Below are 21,563 nucleotides of genomic sequence, written 5' to 3'. Positions count from 1 at the left end.
CCTATCAAGCCCTACTTCCATGACTCCCTTCAGGCTGAAATGAGAATTTCCAAAGGAAAGAAAAGGAGTGTGGGCATTGGGCAGGCTCTCCACCATAACCCTGCACTGAGAATGAGCAATGGTGCTGATTTACTCTTGTTCCTCTAAGATAGGAAAAAGGAAATTCACAAATCAGTACTTTCTTTTTTACAGCCCTTTCCCTCCAGTGATGTGTAGCTTACAAAAATTTTCAAGGGATTAATTATTTTAAGGATTTTAAATGTTTTACTAAGAATATATAAAGAAAAATGGTCTTTTATATGTACCCATCCTCGGCCATGACAATGTTGTACTCCAGTAATCTGAAGCACAACGTGAAGACTACTTACAAAATAATGTTAATTTTTCTAAAGATTCTAGAAGTAAGACTGATGGGCCAAAGAATCTTTTCCTACCTGTGACATCAATCCTGAAGGTGAGTTTTTGGCCAGCAGCCTCACAGCTGTACTCCCCTGCATCTTTCTTCTCCACCTGTCCCACCACCAGACGACGAGATTTGCCCTCCGACTCCACCTTGAATTTCTTGCTGGAGGTGATGAGTTTCCCATCCTTGTACCACTTCACCTCTGTTTTCTCCTGGGCCACCTCACAGCTCAGCGTGGCATTTTCTGACAGTGCAGCCTTCACCTCTTTCTGCACCTTCTCCTTGTTTGTAAACACAACTTCTGGCTCTGGAAAGAGAGAGAAATTAAGAGTATTAGTAGCACTATTCAAACTGGATTTTTAGTGAGTTTTTATGTTTTATTTTGGTGAGTGAAGTCACTGTGCAGACTTCCTATAGTTCTTCATCATGACCCTACTTTGAAATTCACTTAAAATCAGCTGCATTGGAGAATTCTTTTGATTTCCTCAATATCTGGGGATGGAGAGGTGAAACAATTTTTTTCTTTTTCATGGCCCTCCTCCTACACAGATGGATAGCTCCTAAAGGTCTTCAAGGATTGAGTTCCATGTTCCTATTCACATTCCCTGTCATTAGCATCTACTGAATTTTTAACATTTGAATTACATCATGTTCCACTGAAGTAGTCATTCTCTGGCAGTCTAAACATTTCTTTCATTTCCACCACTACCTGTCTTCAAAATCTGCAGAAATAACATATTCCAAAATCCAGCAGCACTAAGGTGGATGAAATCTGTCGGAATTATGTTTGCTTTAAGAGGACAAGCATTAAATTGCCAACCAACCCAAGAGTTGCAGCTTACTTTGCCAACAAAAGCAAAGATAATATTGGGAAACAAACTTTGTGAGCTGTTTCTGTGTCTGTAGCTTTACTTTTATTTCCCATCTCTTCTCAAGATGTGTAATCCCAGAAATATGTTTTTCTAATGAATGAAAATTAGCCAGTTTCTATGGTATTTGCACCATGCCATGATCAAAACTAAATCTAATGCAGGAACTCTTCAATTTGCTTTAAATTCATTGAGATGCAGCTGAGGGATAAGGTTGAAACCTGTCCTTGATATCATGATGAAAAGATATTGTTTCCTCATCTCCTGCTTCTAAGAACAGTTTTAGCATTTCCACCCAGTTGACAGAGGCCATAATATAAAGGTTTCCTCTATAATAAACTATATTTCAAAAAGGAGCTTTTCTTTATAATAAACTATTTTTCAAAAAGGAGCTTTCTCAAGAGAATGCCTGATTTGCTGCACCCTTCAATTTCTCCAGCAGTCACTGAATTCTCAGTTTGCTATCAGTGCATCTTCCCAAGATTCCCAGGGAAATTCCCCAGTGATCTTCAGCCTGACCTGAGTTTGGGCTACTGAAATCCACTGCATGCTTAATATTTAAAAAATGAAGACAGGTCTAACAGTGTGGACACAATTTTATGAGTAAACCAGCAAATGCTGGCTCAGTCTCTGTTGAGGTGGAGTTTGACAAGCCATATACAATTTTTCAGGGTGTAAAACGGGGATTTTGTTTTTTCAGGATATCAAACAGGGATGCAGCACATTCTCCCACCTGTGACATCGATCCTGAAGGTGAGTTTTTGGCCAGCAGCCTCACAGCTGTACTCCCCTGCATCTTTCTTCTCCACCTGTCCCACCACCAGACGACGAGATTTGCCCTCCGACTCCACCTTGAATTTCTTGCTGGAGGTGATGAGTTTCCCATCCTTGTACCACTTCACCTCTGTTTTCTCCTGGGCCACCTCACAGCTCAGCGTGGCATTTTCTGACAGTGCAGCCTTCACCTCTTTCTGCACCTTCTCCTTGTGGACAAAGGCATCTTCTGCCTCTGAAATAGAGAAAGAAAAGGGGAAAATATATAAGATATAAAAATCTTGTGTCAAGAAGTTCATATTTGTACGGGGTGTAGATGTTCTGCAGGATCTCAGACTTGGCAGTGCTGGTTGCACCATTGGACATGATGATCTTAAAGGTCTTTTCTAACATAAATAATTCAATATTAAACTGTTGTAAATAACACAATTTTATCTAAATAAAGCAATATACCCTCAAAATATAGCCCGTGGCATTATCATCCCTCTCTGACTTGTCCACATGAACAGCTCAACCACTCCATTTCCAAATTTCTTGTAATGCATGTAATAATTAAATTCTCTCGTGCCTTTATGATATTTCTACTCCCCACATTTGCAACGTGCAAAATGTAGCACAATGGTGAGTTTCCACCTCCACTATCACAATTATTTAGAGGATTTTACCAGGTATTTTAGATCAAAATTGGGTGTTGCTCAGAAAACACCTTGTAACCCAATCCCAAAAAGAGGACAAAGACACAGTTCTCAATATGGAAAAATATTTGATGGGCATTACATATAAAACTGAGATATAAAATTTGAAGTGTATTTTTATTTCCTTAAAAAACCCTGTAATATTCCTGCAAACTGGCCTCCTGACAGGAGGGTGCAGCCATGGGGAAGTTGTGTCCTGCAGGGAGCAACACAGATCAGAAATCCCTTAGGGGATCTGAATTTGAGCTCCTGTGTTTATATTGGCTGTAGGAAGGGTGTGAGGTGTCATTGTCATTTAGAAGGCACATGGGCTATGATGGGTGATGCAAAGTTCCTCAAAGGGACATGTCAGCAGCATTTTGACATCTGAAAGGGTTCAGGCACATAGCAAGCTTTGCATTCAAAACCGATTGGAAAAATATTAATATTTAAACTCCCATCTACAACTTTGAGTGTGAATATGTAGTGTATTCAATAGGTTATAAAACAAGTCTGTGTCAATGAGGGCTGTATTTAAAATGTCAGGCTAGCAGGACAGGAATATTCCAGACTCATCTCACTTGCCCTTTCTATTCTTGACCTTTCTTATAAAACATTTTTATACTGATAAGAAGTGTGACCAAAACTTTTAATCAGTTTCCAAAGTGTTTTACACCAGTTAATAATTTCTTTGAGAAACCTATTTCAAATTTAAACAACTATTCAGTGAAGATGACATTTCCTACCTTCAATGAAACTAGTTAGTGAAGTTTCAGTGGAAATGAGGAAAAATATTTTCAGGATAGGAAACTTTCACTGACTCAAAATACGGATTTCACTGCATACACTGAATCCTGAAATACTGAGATTTCAGAATCAACTCTTTTTCTACATGTCCAACTCAGCCCCAAGATGTTCAGCAGCTGATTATTTTTATATGAAGCCAAAAAAAAAAAAAACCCATAGTGGCAACCCAAAACCCAACAGTGAGCATCTAACCTTCAACCTGTCCTTAAACAGGGGAGGCTTTGGGCTACGAGCACAGGAGCCCTGAAAAGCTTTCCAAGAGCAATGGCACCAGGAAAAATTAAGACCCAAAAATCCACTGCACTTTGGGATAAACGAGCAAGAGAAGGATCTCTGCTGCAGAAGAGCCAGCCACTCTGAGTACTCATAATCCCTCCTGGCTTTCACACTGGATCATTTTCCAGCCTGTGCTGGCCTTGCACGTCGTGTTACAGTTGTTCCCATGAGAAATACAGCAACGGTAGCTAAGGCAGGCTGGAGGCACAGGGCAAGGGGTCACATTACCCTGTGCCACCATCAGGTCACCCTGCTGGAAAGAGAGATGGAAACCTTTGCTTTCTGAGGCAGGCAGCTGCCCCAGAGAGAGAAATTCACATTTAAACCACTAAATTTCTGTTTTCTCACTGCAACGCTAGAACCAGAGCCAGCAGCCAACAATTAATTTGGTTTATAACAGTTTTGCCCATAGAAGGTGTGGCTGCCCCATCTCTGGAAGTGTTCCAGGCCAGGTTGGACAGGGATTGGAGTGCCCTGGGATGGTGGGAGGTGTCCCTGCCCATGGCAAGGTGATTTTAAGGTCTCTTCCAACTGAAATTACTCGGTATTTTTATGATAGTCTACCAATGTCCATGCTAAATTTTCTCTGAAGACACCTCTCAAATCTATCCTTACTTACCCTTCCTTCCTAACCCATCCTCCACTGAAACTTGCAGCACCCTCAGCCAAAGAATGAGTTACACAAAGGATGCAAAAGAGCCAAAACACCCCAGCTCACAGCCCAGATACCCCCACAGAGCACAGTCATGAGATTCCCAACACAATTGTTCCTCTACACAGCTGATAAAATGCCAAACCTCTGTTTGGTGCTATAAGAAAACAGAGGTGAAAATTGCTTCCCTGTTCTGATCATCTCTGCATATGTGAAAGAATTTTAAGATTAAAAAAGAAGGATTTGGCTGTAAAGACAGTGGAATGCTATGAACATTAATGTTAAAAACAAACAACATTTTTCTTAATAACCAATTCTGAAATGACCCCTGAGAATATAGCTGGTGTCCATGACATAAAATCCACCAGATATCTTGCAAAATATACTGAGACCAAAGAAACCACAGAATTATTTAGGCTGGAAAAGACCTGAAGAATCCAGCTGTCCCCCCAGAACTGCCAGGTCCATTACTGTCCCCAAGTGCCACATCCACATAGATTTAAATTCCCCCAGGGATGAAAGCTCCACCACTTCCCTGGCAGCCTGTTCAAATGCCTGACAACATTTTTGATTAAGAATTTTTACTAATATCAAACCTAAACCTCTAGTAGAACTTGAGACCATTCACTCTTGTCCTACACTTGTAAAAAAAGAGGAAGGAAAACGGTGATTTTCATGGATAAATACCCAAAACATGGGGAGGAATACAAGCACTGGTGATCAAACTGGAAGAGATTTTTTAACAGTGTTTGCTATTCAGAAATCTTGTTCACTTCCTCAGCTGAAGGAGCCATACAGGGATGTGAGGAGCTGACATGAACAGGTCAGGTCCAGATCTGCCCAGTCCTGCACCTCACTGAAACAGCAGCTCAGACCAGCATCAGAAAATACTGTAACAACATTTCTAATATTGTGTCAGAGAAAATAGAGGCAAACACCCAGATACCAAGAAAAGCCAATCAAATACAAACCAAAATGTGTTTCCCACCTGTGACATCAATCCTGAAGGTGAGTTTTTGGCCAGCAGCCTCACAGCTGTACTCCCCTGCATCTTTCTTCTCCACCTGTCCCACCACCAGACGACGAGATTTGCCCTCTGACTCCACCTTGAATTTCTTGCTGGAGGTGATGAGTTTCCCATCCTTATACCACTTCACCTCTGTTTTCTCCTGGGCCACCTCACAGCTCAGTGTGGCATTTTCTGACAGCGCAGCCTTCACCTCTTTCTTCAGTTTGTCCTTGTGGATAAATGCATCCTCTGCTTCTGTGGAGTGGGAGAAGTATTTTAAAAATCACACATAAGTTGATGCTGTCCAAAGTGACCAAACCCAAATAAAAAACACTACAACTTCCACATCTCTTGTATTTTTTTAATGCTGAGACAGGATGTGTGCCTTTGTCGTGCCTGAGGACAACACATCAGCCATTTCTGAGAAAAATTATGCAGTGTCTCAGGAATTCAGCTTCTTCCCATCCCCACACAAAATCCATTGCTTTGTTCCATAATATAATGGATAAATAAATGCCAAATCTCATTTGCCACTGGGAGCCATGTGGAAGCTTTGCTCATTCTAGGAGACCTGGTTTCCTACTTCTTCCAGACTTATTTTTCCTACATATCTGGGAGGCAACCTTCCCTTTATTCCTAGAAATGACAACAGAATGGAAACTTTCTATCTTCCCATTACGGTGAAATGAGAAAACACCAAGGGCACTGAGGAGAATTCATTCCCTGGTTGTCAGCACCAACGTGACAGTGGATGGCTGGTTGATTTCCATCACTACTCTAAAAGGTTTTAAACTGCACAGGCATTGAAGCTCTTTCTGTGATGAGAATGAACAGTCTCCCACCTGTGACATCAATCCTGAAGGTGAGTTTTTGGCCAGCAGCCTCACAGCTGTACTCCCCTGCATCTTTCTTCTCCACCTGTCCCACCACCAGACGACGAGATTTGCCCTCCGACTCCACCTTGAATTTCTTGCTGGAGGTGATGAGTTTCCCATCCTTGTACCACTTCACCTCTGTTTTCTCCTGAGCCACCTCACAGCTCAGTGTGGCATTTTCTGACAGTGCAGCCTTCACCTCTTTCTGCACCTTCTCCTTGTTTGTAAACACAGCTTCTGTCTCTGTAAGGAAACCCCAACAGTCACATGCAGCTTTTTGAAGTCATTATCTCTGGAGTTTAATTAAGTTCCTCCTATTTCACTGCACTTGCCCCAACAGGTGATATTATGATGGGACATTAGTGCAAGAAAGCATCTTCATCTCTGCCTTGCTAAAAGGTAAATAGGAATAATATGGGAATCCTGGGGTAATGTTAAAAACTCACAGCTTTAGGACAGATTTAAATGGAGGACTTGGAACATCAACTGACATTGCCTGAACCCTTCTCCCTCTTCTCTCTTTTTCTCTCCAAGATTCCCCCGCATCCTCATCCTCATGTCCAGGAACCATTGCTCTGTTTCTGCCTATTTGGGACAATTCCATTGTTCCCCATCTAATCATGGAATGCTTTGTTGGAAGGGACCTTAAAGACCATCACACTCCAACCTACCTGCCATGGGCACCTTCCACTAGACCATATTTCTCCAAGCCCCATTCAACATTTGAGGCATAGGATCTAATCAGAGCTCTTCAGACACCTTCCCCTTCATCCATCCCTCTGCTACAGCCTCACACTATTTTCCTGTGGGAGTTTTTCTGTAGACACACCAGCTAATTTTTTTTTTTTTTAGCCAAAGCTATTGATGGATGCAGAACCACATGTATGAAATATTATGAAAGCCAAAAAAAAAATTGAGTATGATGGCTGAGATCTTTCACCCTGAGCAGATTGTGAGATGCTCCTCCAGATGCAAGTCACTGCTCAAAATTGAATTCTCCTCCAGCTCTGGGATTCCTGGCAGTTTCTCACCTCTGACTTTGACTTGGAATGTTGTTCTGTCATCCTTTGTCTCACAGGTGTAGCTGCCTTGGTCTTGCTGTGTCACCCTCCTGATGATGAGCCTGCGTTGTGTCCCCTGGCTGGTGATTGTTGTCCTCTGGTCCTGCTTCAGCTCAGCCTGACCCTTCCTCCACACCACGGCCCCACCTGCAGCTGACACCTCACACACCAGCTCCAGGCTTTCTGAAGGGCTGACTGAAACTTCTGGAGTCGTTTTGGGCTTGTTGACAAAAGTAACAGCTTCATCTGGAGGGGAAAAGAGAAAACAGTTGATGCCTTGGTGCAGGTTTATCAATGTCAGGATACAGGAATTATTGATTGTAATTCCATTATCACACAGCTGATGCCTCTGACAGATGGTGCAAACCCCTCTGATCTTCAGATAATTGCTCTCAATTACAGTGAAATCCCCTTCATCTGCCCTACATCCTCCTGGATCTTTTAAATCAAGCTGAGATGCCCTCAAGTTGCTCACACTTCATTTACCACCCCTTGATCCTGATGTCAAGCAAGCCCTGGGGGATATGTGTTGATGTCTGAGGGCAGAAACAGCTTTGAAAATACCAGGAAGTGTCAGAAAATCTAGTTAGAGGTGATGAAAACCCTTTTTTAAATGTTTCTGAGCCCAGTCCTGCAGCTCCTTATTCATAGTATCAGTTCTACTGGACTAATTCTTCTCCAGGGCAGGGCACATATGGGATAATCTCATTGATAAAATATCCTCCAACTTCCAGTTAGAAAAAAGCTCTGAGCTGCTCTTCTGGAAGATATCCCTGCTCATGGCAGGGAGTTGGAAGGAGATGGCTTTTAAGGCCCTTTCCAACCCAAACCATTCCATATTTCTACTAATATAAGAATCAATAATCTCATATCTTTTGGCTGAAACTGATGTTCCCAGCAAAGAACTCAGAACTGCTCACACAGCCCAGCTGAGGTTCCTGCACGGGTAGCTCAGCTCAAACCCTGCTGTGCAAACAGACACAGAATATTTGTCATGCAGGCAGCAACAACACAGCATTTTTATCAATTAATGCTCTTTGAAAGTGTCTTTGTAAAGGTAAAAGTGAAGGCAGTCAAGTGAAGATAGAGACCTTGGTGTGAAATGTGAGCAAACCTCCTCAGCCCACCCTGTCCTAAGCTGAGGAGCAATATTGGGTGGGCACATCAGGGATTTCAGAGCAGCCCTGGCCTGAAGAGCAGGCTGAGGGCTGTCACCCAGAGCTAGCCTCAGCTCAGTATTGCATTTCCTTCAGCAGCAACTGCTGCTTTCAGTCACTGAGTATCCCAAGGACAATTGCCGTGCCAGGCAAGCGCTTCATTAAAATTTGCATTCATCAGGACTGACGTATTCTCCAACAATTAGCTGACCACAGGAGGAGGTCCCTCCAGAATCCTGCTGTTCAGAGTTGTTGGGGTATCTCAGATTGATTCCCTGCCCTGAAACCACCCCTGAGTGTGCAGTGCAGACACTCAGAACTCTGGAAAATTTTTATGGTGACACATGAAACAAGGAGGAAGCTGCCCTGGCTAAGGTGTTGTTAACAGGTTGTAACTCGATCCTTACACAGCAAAAATTTGGGGGGATAGGACATGACACAATGGCTTCAAACTGCCAGAGGGCAGGGTTGGATGGGATATTAGGAATAAATTGTTCACTGTGAGGGTGGTGAGCCCTGGCACAGGGTGCCCAGAGAAGCTGTGGGTACCCCTGGATCCCTGGAAATGTCCAGGGCTGGACAGAGCTTGGAGCACCCTGGAATAGTGGAAAGTGTCCCATGGCAGGGGGTGGAATGGGATGATTTTTAAGGGCCCTTCTAACCCAAACCTTTCTGTGATTCTGCCTCAGCAATGTCATAGGAGTTACTGGTGAGATTCACCCAGCCTGCCCACAGCCAGCAAAAAGTTTATACCCAGCTCAGGCAATCCTCTGTACCTGATGCTCAGACAAAGGCACAACCAGAACACTTCTAAAACACATCTTAGACAGTATAAATCAGATTGCTCAAAATGTCTTTTGAAGGGTCAGTTTGGGCAGAGCCTGGTTTGCTCTTTCAGACCAGTTTTTCAGTGAGTAAAGTCAGGGACTGACTGATTCCAAGAGAAATTGCATAATGTTGGATTCTCAGAAGAGGTCAGATGCAGAATGAATACCTGAGCAAACACCAGCTGGAAGCTGGAAGCACTCCCTCCAGCTCACTAAATCCTGTAACAATCCCTCAAGACAAGTGCTGTCCTAAATTAATCAGCTTTGCTGAGTCTTTAGTTAGCTCATGGGCAGCATCACAGTAACCTGGATATTCTGTTACAGGTCACAAGCACTCAGTTGTGACTTCCAGGAGAAGCTTTCAAGAGAGTTTCAATCTTAAATTTAGGACCAGGTTAAAAATGAGGCTCCAAGCACAAGCCAGAAAACCCCATTTGGAAGAAAAGTTCCCACAAACATGCAACTAGAATCAGTCGAATTCCACAGATATTGAATTTCACAGATGAGTTCTTGTGTCATTTTATACTCTGGCTCCATCCTGGGCTGGAATGCAGTGGTGACAAGCATTTCTCTTCTGGGCTTGACCTGAGCACCACGTGCTTTGTGTGATGGGCACGTGGCACAGACTGGTGGAGTCACTTACAGCAGCACAGGGAGTGATCTCTGAGACCACAGCATCCTCTGGGAAGAGCAGGAGGTGTTTCACTGCCAAAATCAGGGATTCAGCTTGACAAAGGAGGGCACATGGCTTCCACAGCAAGACTTTGAACCCCTGGCTGAGGTGGTGCTAAGATGATGCACACACTGAGCTAAAGGAATAAAGGCCAGACGTGGCTGCTGCTGTTCAACAAACATTATGTTTAGGTTGTGCTCCAGCCCTAGAAAAAGCTTGAGCTGACTCAAATAAATCCCAGCATTATTATATTATTTGCCCATACTCCTGGTTTGCATCAGGATCACAACAAGGGTCAGAATCTCTCAAAGTGTAGTGCAACCTTGGCCCAAAAATCTGTCAAGTCTAAAGAACAAAATCCTGCATTTCTCACACAGACTCCAATCCCATACTTGCAGTACAAACTTACCTGAGACTTTTAAATCAAAAGTAAGGGTGTCATCCCCAATTTTGCAGGTGTAAGTTCCTTCATCTTCTTTTGTCACAGCTGAAGCCACAAGCTTGTGCAGTTTCCCTTTGTCTTCCATGGTGAATTTCTTGCTAGCTGTGATTTCCTTCCCATCTTTGTACCACTTCACCATGATGTTGGCCTCAGAGGTCTCAGACACAAACTCAGCCTGTTTCCCAGCAATGGCCTTGACAACTCCTCCACTTTTCTCTTTGTTTATGAAGTTTGCAAGTGCTGAAACAAAACATGGGCACAGCTCTGGTAAAGAGTTCTGTGCACAGCAATAAAAATGTACATTGACATCTACATTAGGTATTCATTCATCATAATAACAAATCTATTGATTTAATTATGGATCTAATTACTAGATTCCAAAGCAGGAGCAGATAAATTTCCATCTATATTCCTGATTATCCCATGTCCAAAAAGCAGAGCACATAGATGGCACAAGAGGCTGAGTCAAGAAGAAGCCCCAGGAAACAGAGCTTTAAAATAATATTTTAAAGAGAGGTGAGCAAAGAAACAAACTGGAGGTAAAGCCAGGAAGGTAACTCAATCATTATATTGTAACCAACTGGCAAATAAATTAGCTCTAGAAGAGATTAAAATATAGCCTAGATAAATTAAATTACATAAAACAAATAATCTATATGGATATCTCATAGGATCAAAATGAAAATAAATTTATTCCTGGAAATTAACTGGAGCATAGAAAACAAACAATAAATCTGGCATCATTTTAACATGGATTGAAATAATTGAGTCACCAATTGCCTCAAAACAAAATATTTAAAACCCCACCAATATCCAAGGGGAAGGAGCGGGAAGGGAAGGAAGGAAGGGAAGGGAAGGGAAAGGGAAGGGAAGGGAAGGGAAGGGAAGGAAGGGAAGGGAAGGGAAGAAGGGAAGGGAAGGGAAGGGAAGGGAGGGAAGGAAGGGAATGGAAGGGAAGGGAAGGAAGGGAAGGGAAGGGAAGGGAGAGAAGGGAAGGGAAGGAAGGGAAGGGAAGGGGAGAGAAGGGAAGGGAAGGGAGAGAAGGGAAGGGAGGGAAGGGAAGGGAAGAAGGGAAGGGAGAGAAGGGAAGGGAAGGAAGGGAAGGGAAGGGAAGGGAAGGGAAGGGAAGGCGAAGGGAAGGGAAGGAAGGGAAGGGAAGGGAAGGGAAGGGAAGGGAAGGGAGGGAGGAAGGGAGAGGGAAGGGAAGGAAGGGAAGGGAAGGGGAAGGGGACTACTAAGACATTCCTACCCCAGCATCACTGAAACTCAGTCCACAGGTCCAAAGTTGTAGGAGGAAGGAAAAGATGAGTTCATTCATTCACTTTTCCCTTCCTCAGAAAACCAGAGTGAAAAATACAACCAGAGCAGCCCTGAGGAGACATCTCAGATGTCCCTGGTCACCAAGGGAGGTCATGAGCCAGAGGGTGCCTGGCACATGGAGCTCAGGGCAGTGCAGTGACAAATGGCAAGTGCCATTTCTGGCTGATCTGGGCAGGAGGCCCAGGCAGTGACACAGTGGCCCTGGCTCAGCACAGTGGCCCCTGGGCAGCCACGTGATGCCCACGTGCCATTTAGAGCTGACCTGCTCCTCAAATGATTCCCAGCTCCCTGTGGCTGATAAGAGCTGTTGATGATGGAAGGTAAAATGTTGATACAGCATTTGTGAGCCTCATCCCACAAGGATGAGAGGTACCAAAGGTGATGCTCCAGGAATCAAGCTGTAAACAGCAGGCATTTAAATTGCTGGAAATGCTACAAAATCACAGCTTGTCAAAGCCAATTTTAAAATAATAAATTAATTACTCATTTGGTAGTCACATTACAGTGAAAAACCCAAGGAAACATCCATCAAGTAATTCAATTAAATGTGGGTAGAACTGTCAGCATGAAAAATTATGCTAAAGAGGCAGAGCAAGAGAGAAAAAAAAAATCAAAATTAAGAGCAGGTGCCAATTGTAGACAGAAATTCCTCTATATTTAGATTTAGTCACATTTTAATTTAATTTTTTTTCACCTCTCTCAAGTTTGCTCTTTGAAACAAACAAACAAGTTGTCAAATGTAAAAATGTCACAATACTCTCTGGCTTTATTTGCCTTTGCCCAGGGAGAAAGGAATTAAAGTGTTTTTTTTTTTTAAAGGACTGTATCACCACTTGAGGCCTGATGAGCTCAACATCTCAACAGACTGGGGATAGCACAGAAGATGGAAAAAAGATAACAGCCATTAATGACCAATAATGAAGATAAACTCCAGGCATTACCCCTGGCATGATAAAATATCAATAAGGGAAAGAAGAACAAGACCCAAATTAACATTGAAGGTAAAAGGATCAAAAACCAATAGGAAACCACATACTAAGAACTCCATAATTTGGGACCAATGAACATTGAGCCAATTAATTTTTCTGAGTTTTGACTGTATAAGCATGTGAAAAATCTGGTGAACATCATGTATGATGGAATAATTTTGTCTGCATGGCCTGGGCAATGTGTGGATGGAATTATTTCTGGCCAGGATGTGCAACAGAAGTAAAGTGATGCCTTGATTCTCTAACACTAAAAAATGTTGTTGGCGAGTTTTTCCCTCACTTTTGGTGACAGTGTGACAACAGGCTGGAGTAAGATTTTGTGCTCTGAACATCAGCAGACATCTGATGATCCATGTGAGGAATAGTCTGGGGATAGATTGGGGATTTTAGGCAAAACCTGCCCCCCTTCAAGGCAGAGACAGCTTTGCTCTAGTTCATAAAACCTTGCACAGATGGGAAGGTTTGCAAGAAGAAGGTTTAATGCTGCTGGTTTCAGGGTAAAGGCAGAGATTGCCATGAAAGGAAGATCAGCCTAAAAGATAGGGCAGCTATAAAACAGTGCTGGTTCAAGAAATATCCAAATATCCATTGTGCTATTTATTCTACACATCTGAACACCTGTAAACAGGAAGGGGTTAAGCCATACAGTGTGCCCTGGAAAAGTCTATTTTTATCCACCATGGTATTGACAGAAAAGAAAAAAAATCCTCAAATAATAAAATAACCAAAAAAACCAAACCTTACAATGCCAAAATGATTTTGTACACTCAGAGCTGAAGTCTCTCTTCAGTGATTTGTCTGATGTCCCACAGCAAGTGTGGCACAGACAGGGGATCCTGGGTCATGTCCTGCCCCTGGGGCTGCATTTCCTCATCTCCAGAGCCCTTTTCCCTACCCACCACTCACACTCAAACTCCCTGGAATATCAAGATGCCAGCTGGAGTGAAAGCACAGCTCTCAGCACCTCACCAGCTCCTGTATTTGCTCCCCAGCTCTGCTGTGGGGGTAATTAACCCATTATCAAGGCTGAACACTGATGGGAAATTTCCAGACTCCCTTTGTGCACCTCGGTGGCTCCATTGGCTTAGGGCAGGAGCACCATGAGTGCAGAGCAGCCCAGGCAGCCCCTTACCTCTCACTGAGAGCTGGTAAAGCATTTTATCCCCTTCACAGACACACTCATAGACCCCAGCGTCCTCCTCGGCAGCGCGGTGGATTTTCAGCACGCGCCTCTTCCCCACGGCTTGGAACTCGTATTTTTCACTGGCCTTGAGCTCCTTCCCATCTTTCAGCCACCTCACAGTGGCCTCTGTGTCTGAAAGCTCAGCCTGGAGCTTGGCTCCTTCTTGCAGCCGAGCTGAGACTTTTTCTATGTCTTTGCTCTTGTTGGTGAATCTCACTGCAGCTCCTGCCAGGACAAGAGGAGTTGTTAATTCTGAGTTGTATCATGATATAATTTTATCCCTGATACAGATCTGCTATAGACTGTGAGATCTCTGAAGGTATCAGATCCTGTTCCTGCTCTCACACTCATGTCAATACTGTGCATTCTTTCCCAGTTCAGAAAACTTGATCTATTTTTATTGCCAGAGTCACCAAGAAAAAAAACCAAAACAAACACACACTTTTTTTTTCTACTGATAAATAATACTCTAAACATGCTTCTGCACAGAACTTCTCCCAAGACAAACACACCCTTCCAGAATAAAGGATTCACTATGAATTCATTATGTTTTGCCTTGCAATGTGGTAGGTACAGATGTTACTGTCATTTCATAGGGGAAACCTTGATCTTAAATCAAGTTCCAGCATAATCACTGTATAACCCACACGTGGTGGACTAAAAAACCTACCAGAAAAGCTTTGTTAGTAATGAATGCTCTTTTACTTTTGAAAGGTTATTGCAGACAAAGAGACTGGTCAAACCTAGAGGTGAAATCACAACTTTAAGGTGAACTAGTGGCAGATTTGGTGACAAAAAAACCACTGACAGATGGTTATGAATGATATAAATTTGACAGAAATTTGTGAGCTGATGTGAAGCCATCTAAAGGATCAACTCACTCTGAACTGTCATGTGAGTCCTTTACCAGGACACACATTAATCACACAACAATTTCAATGTGCTTCCCACAGACCAAGAAAAGCCTCCAGCCCCACTTTTAATCCTCAAGTCCCCAAAACCACCCCTTGACTGGGAGAAGAATGGACAACAATGCCAATAAATACCTCTCACTCTCATCTTGGTGCTGGTCTCAACGTCATTGGCAACAAATTTCACTTCTGCCCCATCATCTTTCTTGGTGACATTTTTTATCACCAGGGTGTGAGTGGTTTGGGTTCTGTTAATGATGTAGGTCTCACTTTCCTGTAAGACTTTGCCATTCAGGTACCAAGTGCCAGAACAAGTCTTGGTCAGATCCACAGTGAACTGGGCATCCCCTCCAGGTGTAACTTCAGCTGTTGTCAGGGGGTTTTTCACAGCCAGGATGGGCTCTAGGGAAGAACAAGACACACCTTTGAGAACAAACTGCCATGCTGGAGGATACCTCATCTCAGGAACCAAACTGTCAGGGTAAACAAGACGTGAGAATAAATTAATGCAGCCTTATACAATTCTCATGCACTGAAGGAAATGCATGGTGTATTTTACTGATTTATTTTTTTATCCCTAAAATGTATAAAGGCATAGGCCAGAAATGCCTAAGTGCCCTACAGGCGTGTTATTGAATAGCCAATATTCAGATTTCAGATTAGATTTCAAAGAATAGGTTTCAGAATTTCTTAGATTTCAGAAGGAGGTACTTCTAGATATCCCTATGACTGAGTTCTAGATATTCCAGGACAATACAGGCATGTCAGACAAGGATGACACGATCACAAGACATGGTATTATGATCAAAGTTTGTGTGGGTCTTCAGTATCTGTACAGATATTTTCTAGTGCAGTGGTTCAAAGGAAGAAGGAATCTCATTGCACCAAGTGTTGGCACATGAGCACATTATCACCCCAGAAATTAAGCAAAAACCCTTGGATTCATCCTAGAAACTCTTAGATTCAAGAGGGACTGGCTGGAACTTGGTTTTCATGACGATATGATCAGCCATAAATATTCTCTAGGTGCGAGATCACGATCTCATAACTATATATTGAAAATTGTACCACAAGGCCATCTCAACTTCTCTTTTTACTGCAGGTATAGAAGAAGCATTTACAGGTTTAAAGCCACAGCAGAGAGCTCTGCCTCTCCCACAGCCTGATGTGGGATAGAGGAACATAAACACACCCAGAAACCCACCCACCATCACTGGGCTGGTTTTGGACATTTTCCTCCCTCCCTTGGTTGAAGACCAGTGATTCACATAAAGGAGAACCAGCAGTGAAGGCAAAGAGGAATTGCTGGGCTTTTGCTCCATAAAGTTTTCCATGGGAAACATTTCCAAAACACCCCAAAGGTGTCCGGTCACCCCGTTCTGTGCCGGTTTCGTGCTCACCGAGGTGCAAGCTCCCAGGGAACTCCAGGTAGGGGCTCTGCCCATAGGTGTTGACTGCAGACACCCTGAACTGGTAGTCAGCCTCTTCTGGCAGGTTGGTGACCGTGATCTCGGGGCTGGGCACGTGGGACTCGTGGCACCTCACCCAGGTGAAGCCGGTGAGTTTCTTGCGCTCCACGATGTATCCGTCAACGGGAATGGGCCTGTCCATCCTGGGAGGGGACCAGGCCAGTGTCACTGAGGTTTCTGTTTTATTCTTCACCACAGGGTCAGCTGGGGGTTGGGTGGGAGGTTTTTTGGGTGCTGGACAAGGGGAAGAAACAAAACAGAGCGGTAAGTTACACAGGAATGGAAAAGTCAAAATAGCCTACGCTGGGATAAAAGTTCATCTTGCTTAATAAACCTCCACAAAACACTGATGTGAGATGGAAAAGCAAGAGAATGGATGGAAGATGCTTTGAGGCTGCTTTACAAAAAGATGAATCATTGCCATCCCAAGTCAAAACCTGGATGTCCAATATTTATATTGCACAGCTAAACATATTTGATTTCTACACAATTAATAAAACTGTCAACACAGAGAGTCTTCAACAAACATTCTGTAAGCCTAAATCTTCAGTGCTGGATCCAGACCCACATTTCTGCCCTTCACAGCTCCTGAGCAAAGCAGACTAACACTCGGCTTCTTATTTTCAGTCAGAAGATGGGTAAAACCATCAGTGAAGGTTGTTCAAATCTTTTAAGAGTTATGCAGAGCTCAGCTTGTTACACAGGCTTGGATGTTCCCTGCAGCCTCTTTCATCTGGGTATCTGTCCTGCCCCTGAATTTTATGCTACCCCCACTCAGAATCTGTAATTTTGTCTGCCAAGTGTGGATGTCGTTTTGAATCTTTGTTTTACTAATTTATGCAGAAGCAGCTTTTGGTATTGGGGAATTAACCTCAAAAGGAAATGACAAAGACATGCCCCCACCATGAGAGCCAGCTATTGAGGAGATGTGGCTATTTTATGGTACCTGAGGCTGCAGATATATTCCTGCAGGTATTTGCATAATGAATATTTATTTTCATCCTTTCATTCCTGTTGAACCCTTCAGAGAAGGCTCAAGTCCCATCAGGATTATTCATTACATGCTACCTCTGATATGGTCAAGAGGAATTACCTGATGTGCTCTAATTGTACCTCTGCTGACATGGCACAGGATTAATTTCATTTAATTTTGGCTATCTGAAAATTGTCTGGGTTAAGTCAGTCAACCAGAGTCCAGCTGTGATCCCATGACCAGCACACTCAGGAATAATTAATCCTACTTCAAGAAAGTGTGAAAGGTGGCTGAAACAATCACACAGTAGACATACTCAAGAATTTCTGACATTAGATGGAGTCTGTTGTTGAGCCCAAACTAAAAACTGAGCTCTGAGACAACTGATCTCCTTCCTGCCCCATCTTTTCACTAGTTAACAATGCAAGATGACAAATGATACACAAATATTGCCTGTGCACTATAAAAGGTATCAGAACAGCCACCACCAATCTAATTGAAAAAGATGTGGACAGAGCACACAGGATTCTCCAAGCAGTAAATCTGATAGGCACAAAGGGTAAAAATAGGAAATCTCCACACGATCTGCTTTTCCTTCCTTACAGAAATAGCCACAGAATGTTTTGGGGTGCACAGTTACCAGCCTGTCAGTAACTGCTGGTCACACATAGATGTCAAAGGTTCTGTTAGGGTAATATTAAGCTGAATGCTAAGTCCTGGAATGAGATCTCTTGACCTTGCCATCAGAAATGGTAATGCAATGTTTTCTTCAGCAATACCTGTTTGTGGGAAGGCAGCTTCTTATAATTTCTGTTCCATGAATCAACACTTTCCTCATAATTTAAACAGCAGAGTCTGAAATCAAACTGAACTTTATGGTTCCCATTGCATAGGTGCTTGTTTGGATGTTACAGCTTTACAAATACCTTAGAAACTGTCACAAGGCCAAATGTGACACTTTCCTCATTTTAGTTCAATGGCATCAGAATGCCAGAACAAAATTTAGATATTACAGCAGTTACATATCTCTTAAAGAAAAGATTCCTTTTTGCCACTGACAGATTGCAGTGGTGGAAGACAAGAAGAATTACTCTTCCCAAATTTTGACTGGAGTGGATGATCTGTTCATACATGAACCAGAACTGTAACAGGAATCCTATGTATTTTTGTCTTAAATAAAGCAGATTTTTCCTAGGAAATGCAGTGTCATCAAAATACTGCCACATAAAATTAGGCAACTTCACCAAAATTTCATTTCAGGTCCAGTCTTGATGATGTTGCACCTGCTGCTACTCTGTCAAGAAAGACATGTTTGTGCTGTGCTCTTTCCCCAGCACTTTTACCCAGAGAAACCAGGGATGCTCCATCCTGGAAATGCTCAAGGCCAGGCTGGGCAAGGCCCTGACAATCCTGGTCTGATGGAAAGTGTCACTGCCCATGGCACAGGCTGGAATGAGATGATCCCATCCAACCCAATCCATCCCATGACTCTACAGCTATTCTCTCTGTTTTGATGCCTCCAAACATTCCATAACACTCACAGTCAGGCTGTTGGCATTTTGTGGCAGACATCAAACCTCCAGCTGGTTTTGGACACCAAAATAATCATGGTGGCATTTGAAATAACAATGCTGCCATGGAAGCAGCCATGGGAAGATGTTGGAACCTGAAGCCTGGGAGTTTTGAACTTTCTGTTCTTTCTGGGACTGACCCTCAAAAGAACATTGCTCTGACTTAAGGCATTGGAGAAGCCTTCCAAATTTGAGTGATGGAGTTAAAATCACTGGTGTGTAGTTAGAATAGAAGTGTGTAATTTCACATGGTGAAAGGTTTGGAATTTGGGGTTGTAGAATACAGTAACAAGTGTGGGATAAGATGGAGGTTCTGGGGCATTGTTTCTTCTTCCTTCTTGTCTCTTCTTCTTCATCATTCCAGGTAGTAGGTTTTGGTTGGATGGAAAATCCCACAGTGTGGGTCACAGGTGTTTGGTCATTGGGTCAAAAGTACAAATAATATAAATGTCAGCTCTTAATTGGGTAGTTAGGCTTTAAAAGATCTTGTAACTAGCTAGATACAGATCCATTTTCTTGTTTTTAGCTTGTTAGCTAGAAGTGCTGCAGAACTCTCTGTACAATAGATAAAAATTAATAAACAACCAAGTCTGAACAAGAAAATCCATCTTTCCAGTATCAACCATGACTCATTGAAGACAGAATTAAAAAAAAAAAAAAAAATAGAAATAAGGTGGATCTACTATCAGGAAGACACAACACCAAGGCCAAACAAAAGAGAAGCTTACTGGTCACAGTGAACTGGGTAGAAGTCCTGCTCTCATCAGCCAGGAAGGCAATCTCCCCAGCATCCTCCATCCTGCACTCCCTGATGGTCATGGTGTGCTGCTTGCCAGAGTGTGTGATGGAGATTCGGTCACTGGGTTTCACCTCCTCCTTGTTCTTCAGCCACCGGACGCTCTGGCACTCATTGTCCAGCTCCACGCAGAAGGTGGCTGTGTCCTTGATGAACACAGCAGTTTTCCGTGGAAGTTTTTTAATGATGTTCCCTTCAGGCAACAAAATAATCACAGTCAGCAGATGTTAAAAGCTGTGGCAGCACTGGATCATCCAGACTGAAACAGTCCACACCTAATCAAAGCATTATAAACACCATGCAGACACCTGAAAATCAATTACAAGGCTCTGGGTCACACACAGCAGATGACACCAAGGACTTATTTTGTCTTCAAAGAGAGAAAAGCAAATTTTTTGACTGTAGTTACTCAGGTTTCTTGTCTGCCAAGCAGAGCTGGCAAATACAAAATATACATAACCTTCCAGGAAAACAGATTTGACAGCTTGCATTGCCCACATATGCTGGGAATTCAAATTAAAACTTTGATGGAGGTGAAATCCTAAAGACAGACAAGAGACCTGTCTGGCTTAAGACTGACATACCTACTTCAGCAAAGTAAGTGACATACTCAAAATGGCAGACACAGAAGTTACCTGAATTAATGAAAAAGACACTGAAAATCTCAGGTTTCTTTTTTGTATCAACACAAGAATTCACACTGAATGAATTCATGTCCTTTCCAAGTGACTGTGATTATCACCACTTACTAGGACAACCCCAAAGCTATAAGATGTGAATATTCATAGAGAAGATTGGACAAACCATAAAGAGACCATCCCAAAAAATCAACAGTGACTGGCTCCAGCTCCAGAGCAGTCCCTGGGAGGTGAAAGAGGCTTCACCCAGAGCTGTTAAACAAACAGCAATGCTGAATTCTCTCATGAAGTAACAAATCAGGTACAGGGCTCACCACAAGATTCAAGACCTCATTCTTGGCTTATCCTCCTCCTTGACCTCTCTGCCCTCAGCAGTGTCCCCATTCCACAGCCCATCAGTTCTCACATTGTCCCAACCCCACCTTGCTCTCTCCAGTCCCCTCCCAGGGCAGGCACAAGGCTCCTCAGGAAAACTGTGCCTCCTCTCCCTCCAGAGAGCTCCAGCTGGCTCAGTCACTCTCTTTTGGATGGGACATACCATTATAGCACAAACAAGTGAAAAAAATACCAGCTGTCCTACTGGGACCAAACACATTTACAGGGGTGGGCTGGTCCAGACCTAAGGAAGGTGCAACAAAAAGGTGTCAGCCTGAATTCTCCCAAATCTCTCAACTAAGTTTTCCCTTCTGCATCCACCTCTGTGCACTCCCAGCTCTTTACTGGTGGTAGAAAAAGGAATTGGCACATCAGCCAGAAGTCTTGTAGCAATTTATATATGAAGAATTCCTTGTGGCTTCACTGGGAGTATCTTCAGGCTTCAAAGGAGTCAGGACAATATCAATCCTGTAGCTGTGGCAGTGTCCAGTGCCTGCAGCTCTGGGGTTTGTGTCTGCTCACTGAGAGATATCCACACTACACCCAACTACACCTACTCCCACTTCAGCCTGAACCACCAGGCTCAGGACACTTGGACATGGCCATCCACACTTTGTCCTTTCCTTGTCCCTTTTCCAAACTCCAGAGAACAGCTCCAGCTGCCCAGCATCTGGAGCATGGATGTGTTTTCCAATCTAAACCATACTGGCCACAAAGCAGAGCTGCTAAAACCCCTTTTCCATTGTGGTCAGCACACTCCTGGACAAGAATCAACACTCTGGACACTGGACAAGATGTGTGTGACAGTGCCAGGGGACACATCTGATGCTTGGGGTCAT

At 43.2% G+C, this 21,563-nt stretch overlaps 1 protein-coding gene across 1 annotated transcript in view; it reads right to left on the bottom strand.

The window, feature by feature from the left end:
- OBSCN (obscurin, cytoskeletal calmodulin and titin-interacting RhoGEF) overlaps nucleotides 1-21,563 on the bottom strand; it is a 176,748-nt gene that overhangs the window by 137,915 nt on the left and 17,270 nt on the right. Inside the window, 10 exon segments of the mRNA XM_079300531.1 lie at nucleotides 435-710; nucleotides 2,006-2,281; nucleotides 5,444-5,719; nucleotides 6,307-6,582; nucleotides 7,371-7,646; nucleotides 10,467-10,739; nucleotides 13,941-14,216; nucleotides 15,038-15,304; nucleotides 16,303-16,605; nucleotides 19,644-19,904. Coding sequence (XP_079156657.1) covers nucleotides 435-710; nucleotides 2,006-2,281; nucleotides 5,444-5,719; nucleotides 6,307-6,582; nucleotides 7,371-7,646; nucleotides 10,467-10,739; nucleotides 13,941-14,216; nucleotides 15,038-15,304; nucleotides 16,303-16,605; nucleotides 19,644-19,904 — 2,760 coding nt within the window.

The sequence above is a fragment of the Erithacus rubecula genome (genome assembly GCF_903797595.1).
Source record: "Erithacus rubecula genome assembly, chromosome: 3".
Classification (NCBI taxonomy): domain Eukaryota; kingdom Metazoa; phylum Chordata; class Aves; order Passeriformes; family Muscicapidae; genus Erithacus; species Erithacus rubecula.
Note: the sequence above shows the minus strand (reverse complement) of the source record. Positions and strands in the feature narration are given on the sequence as shown.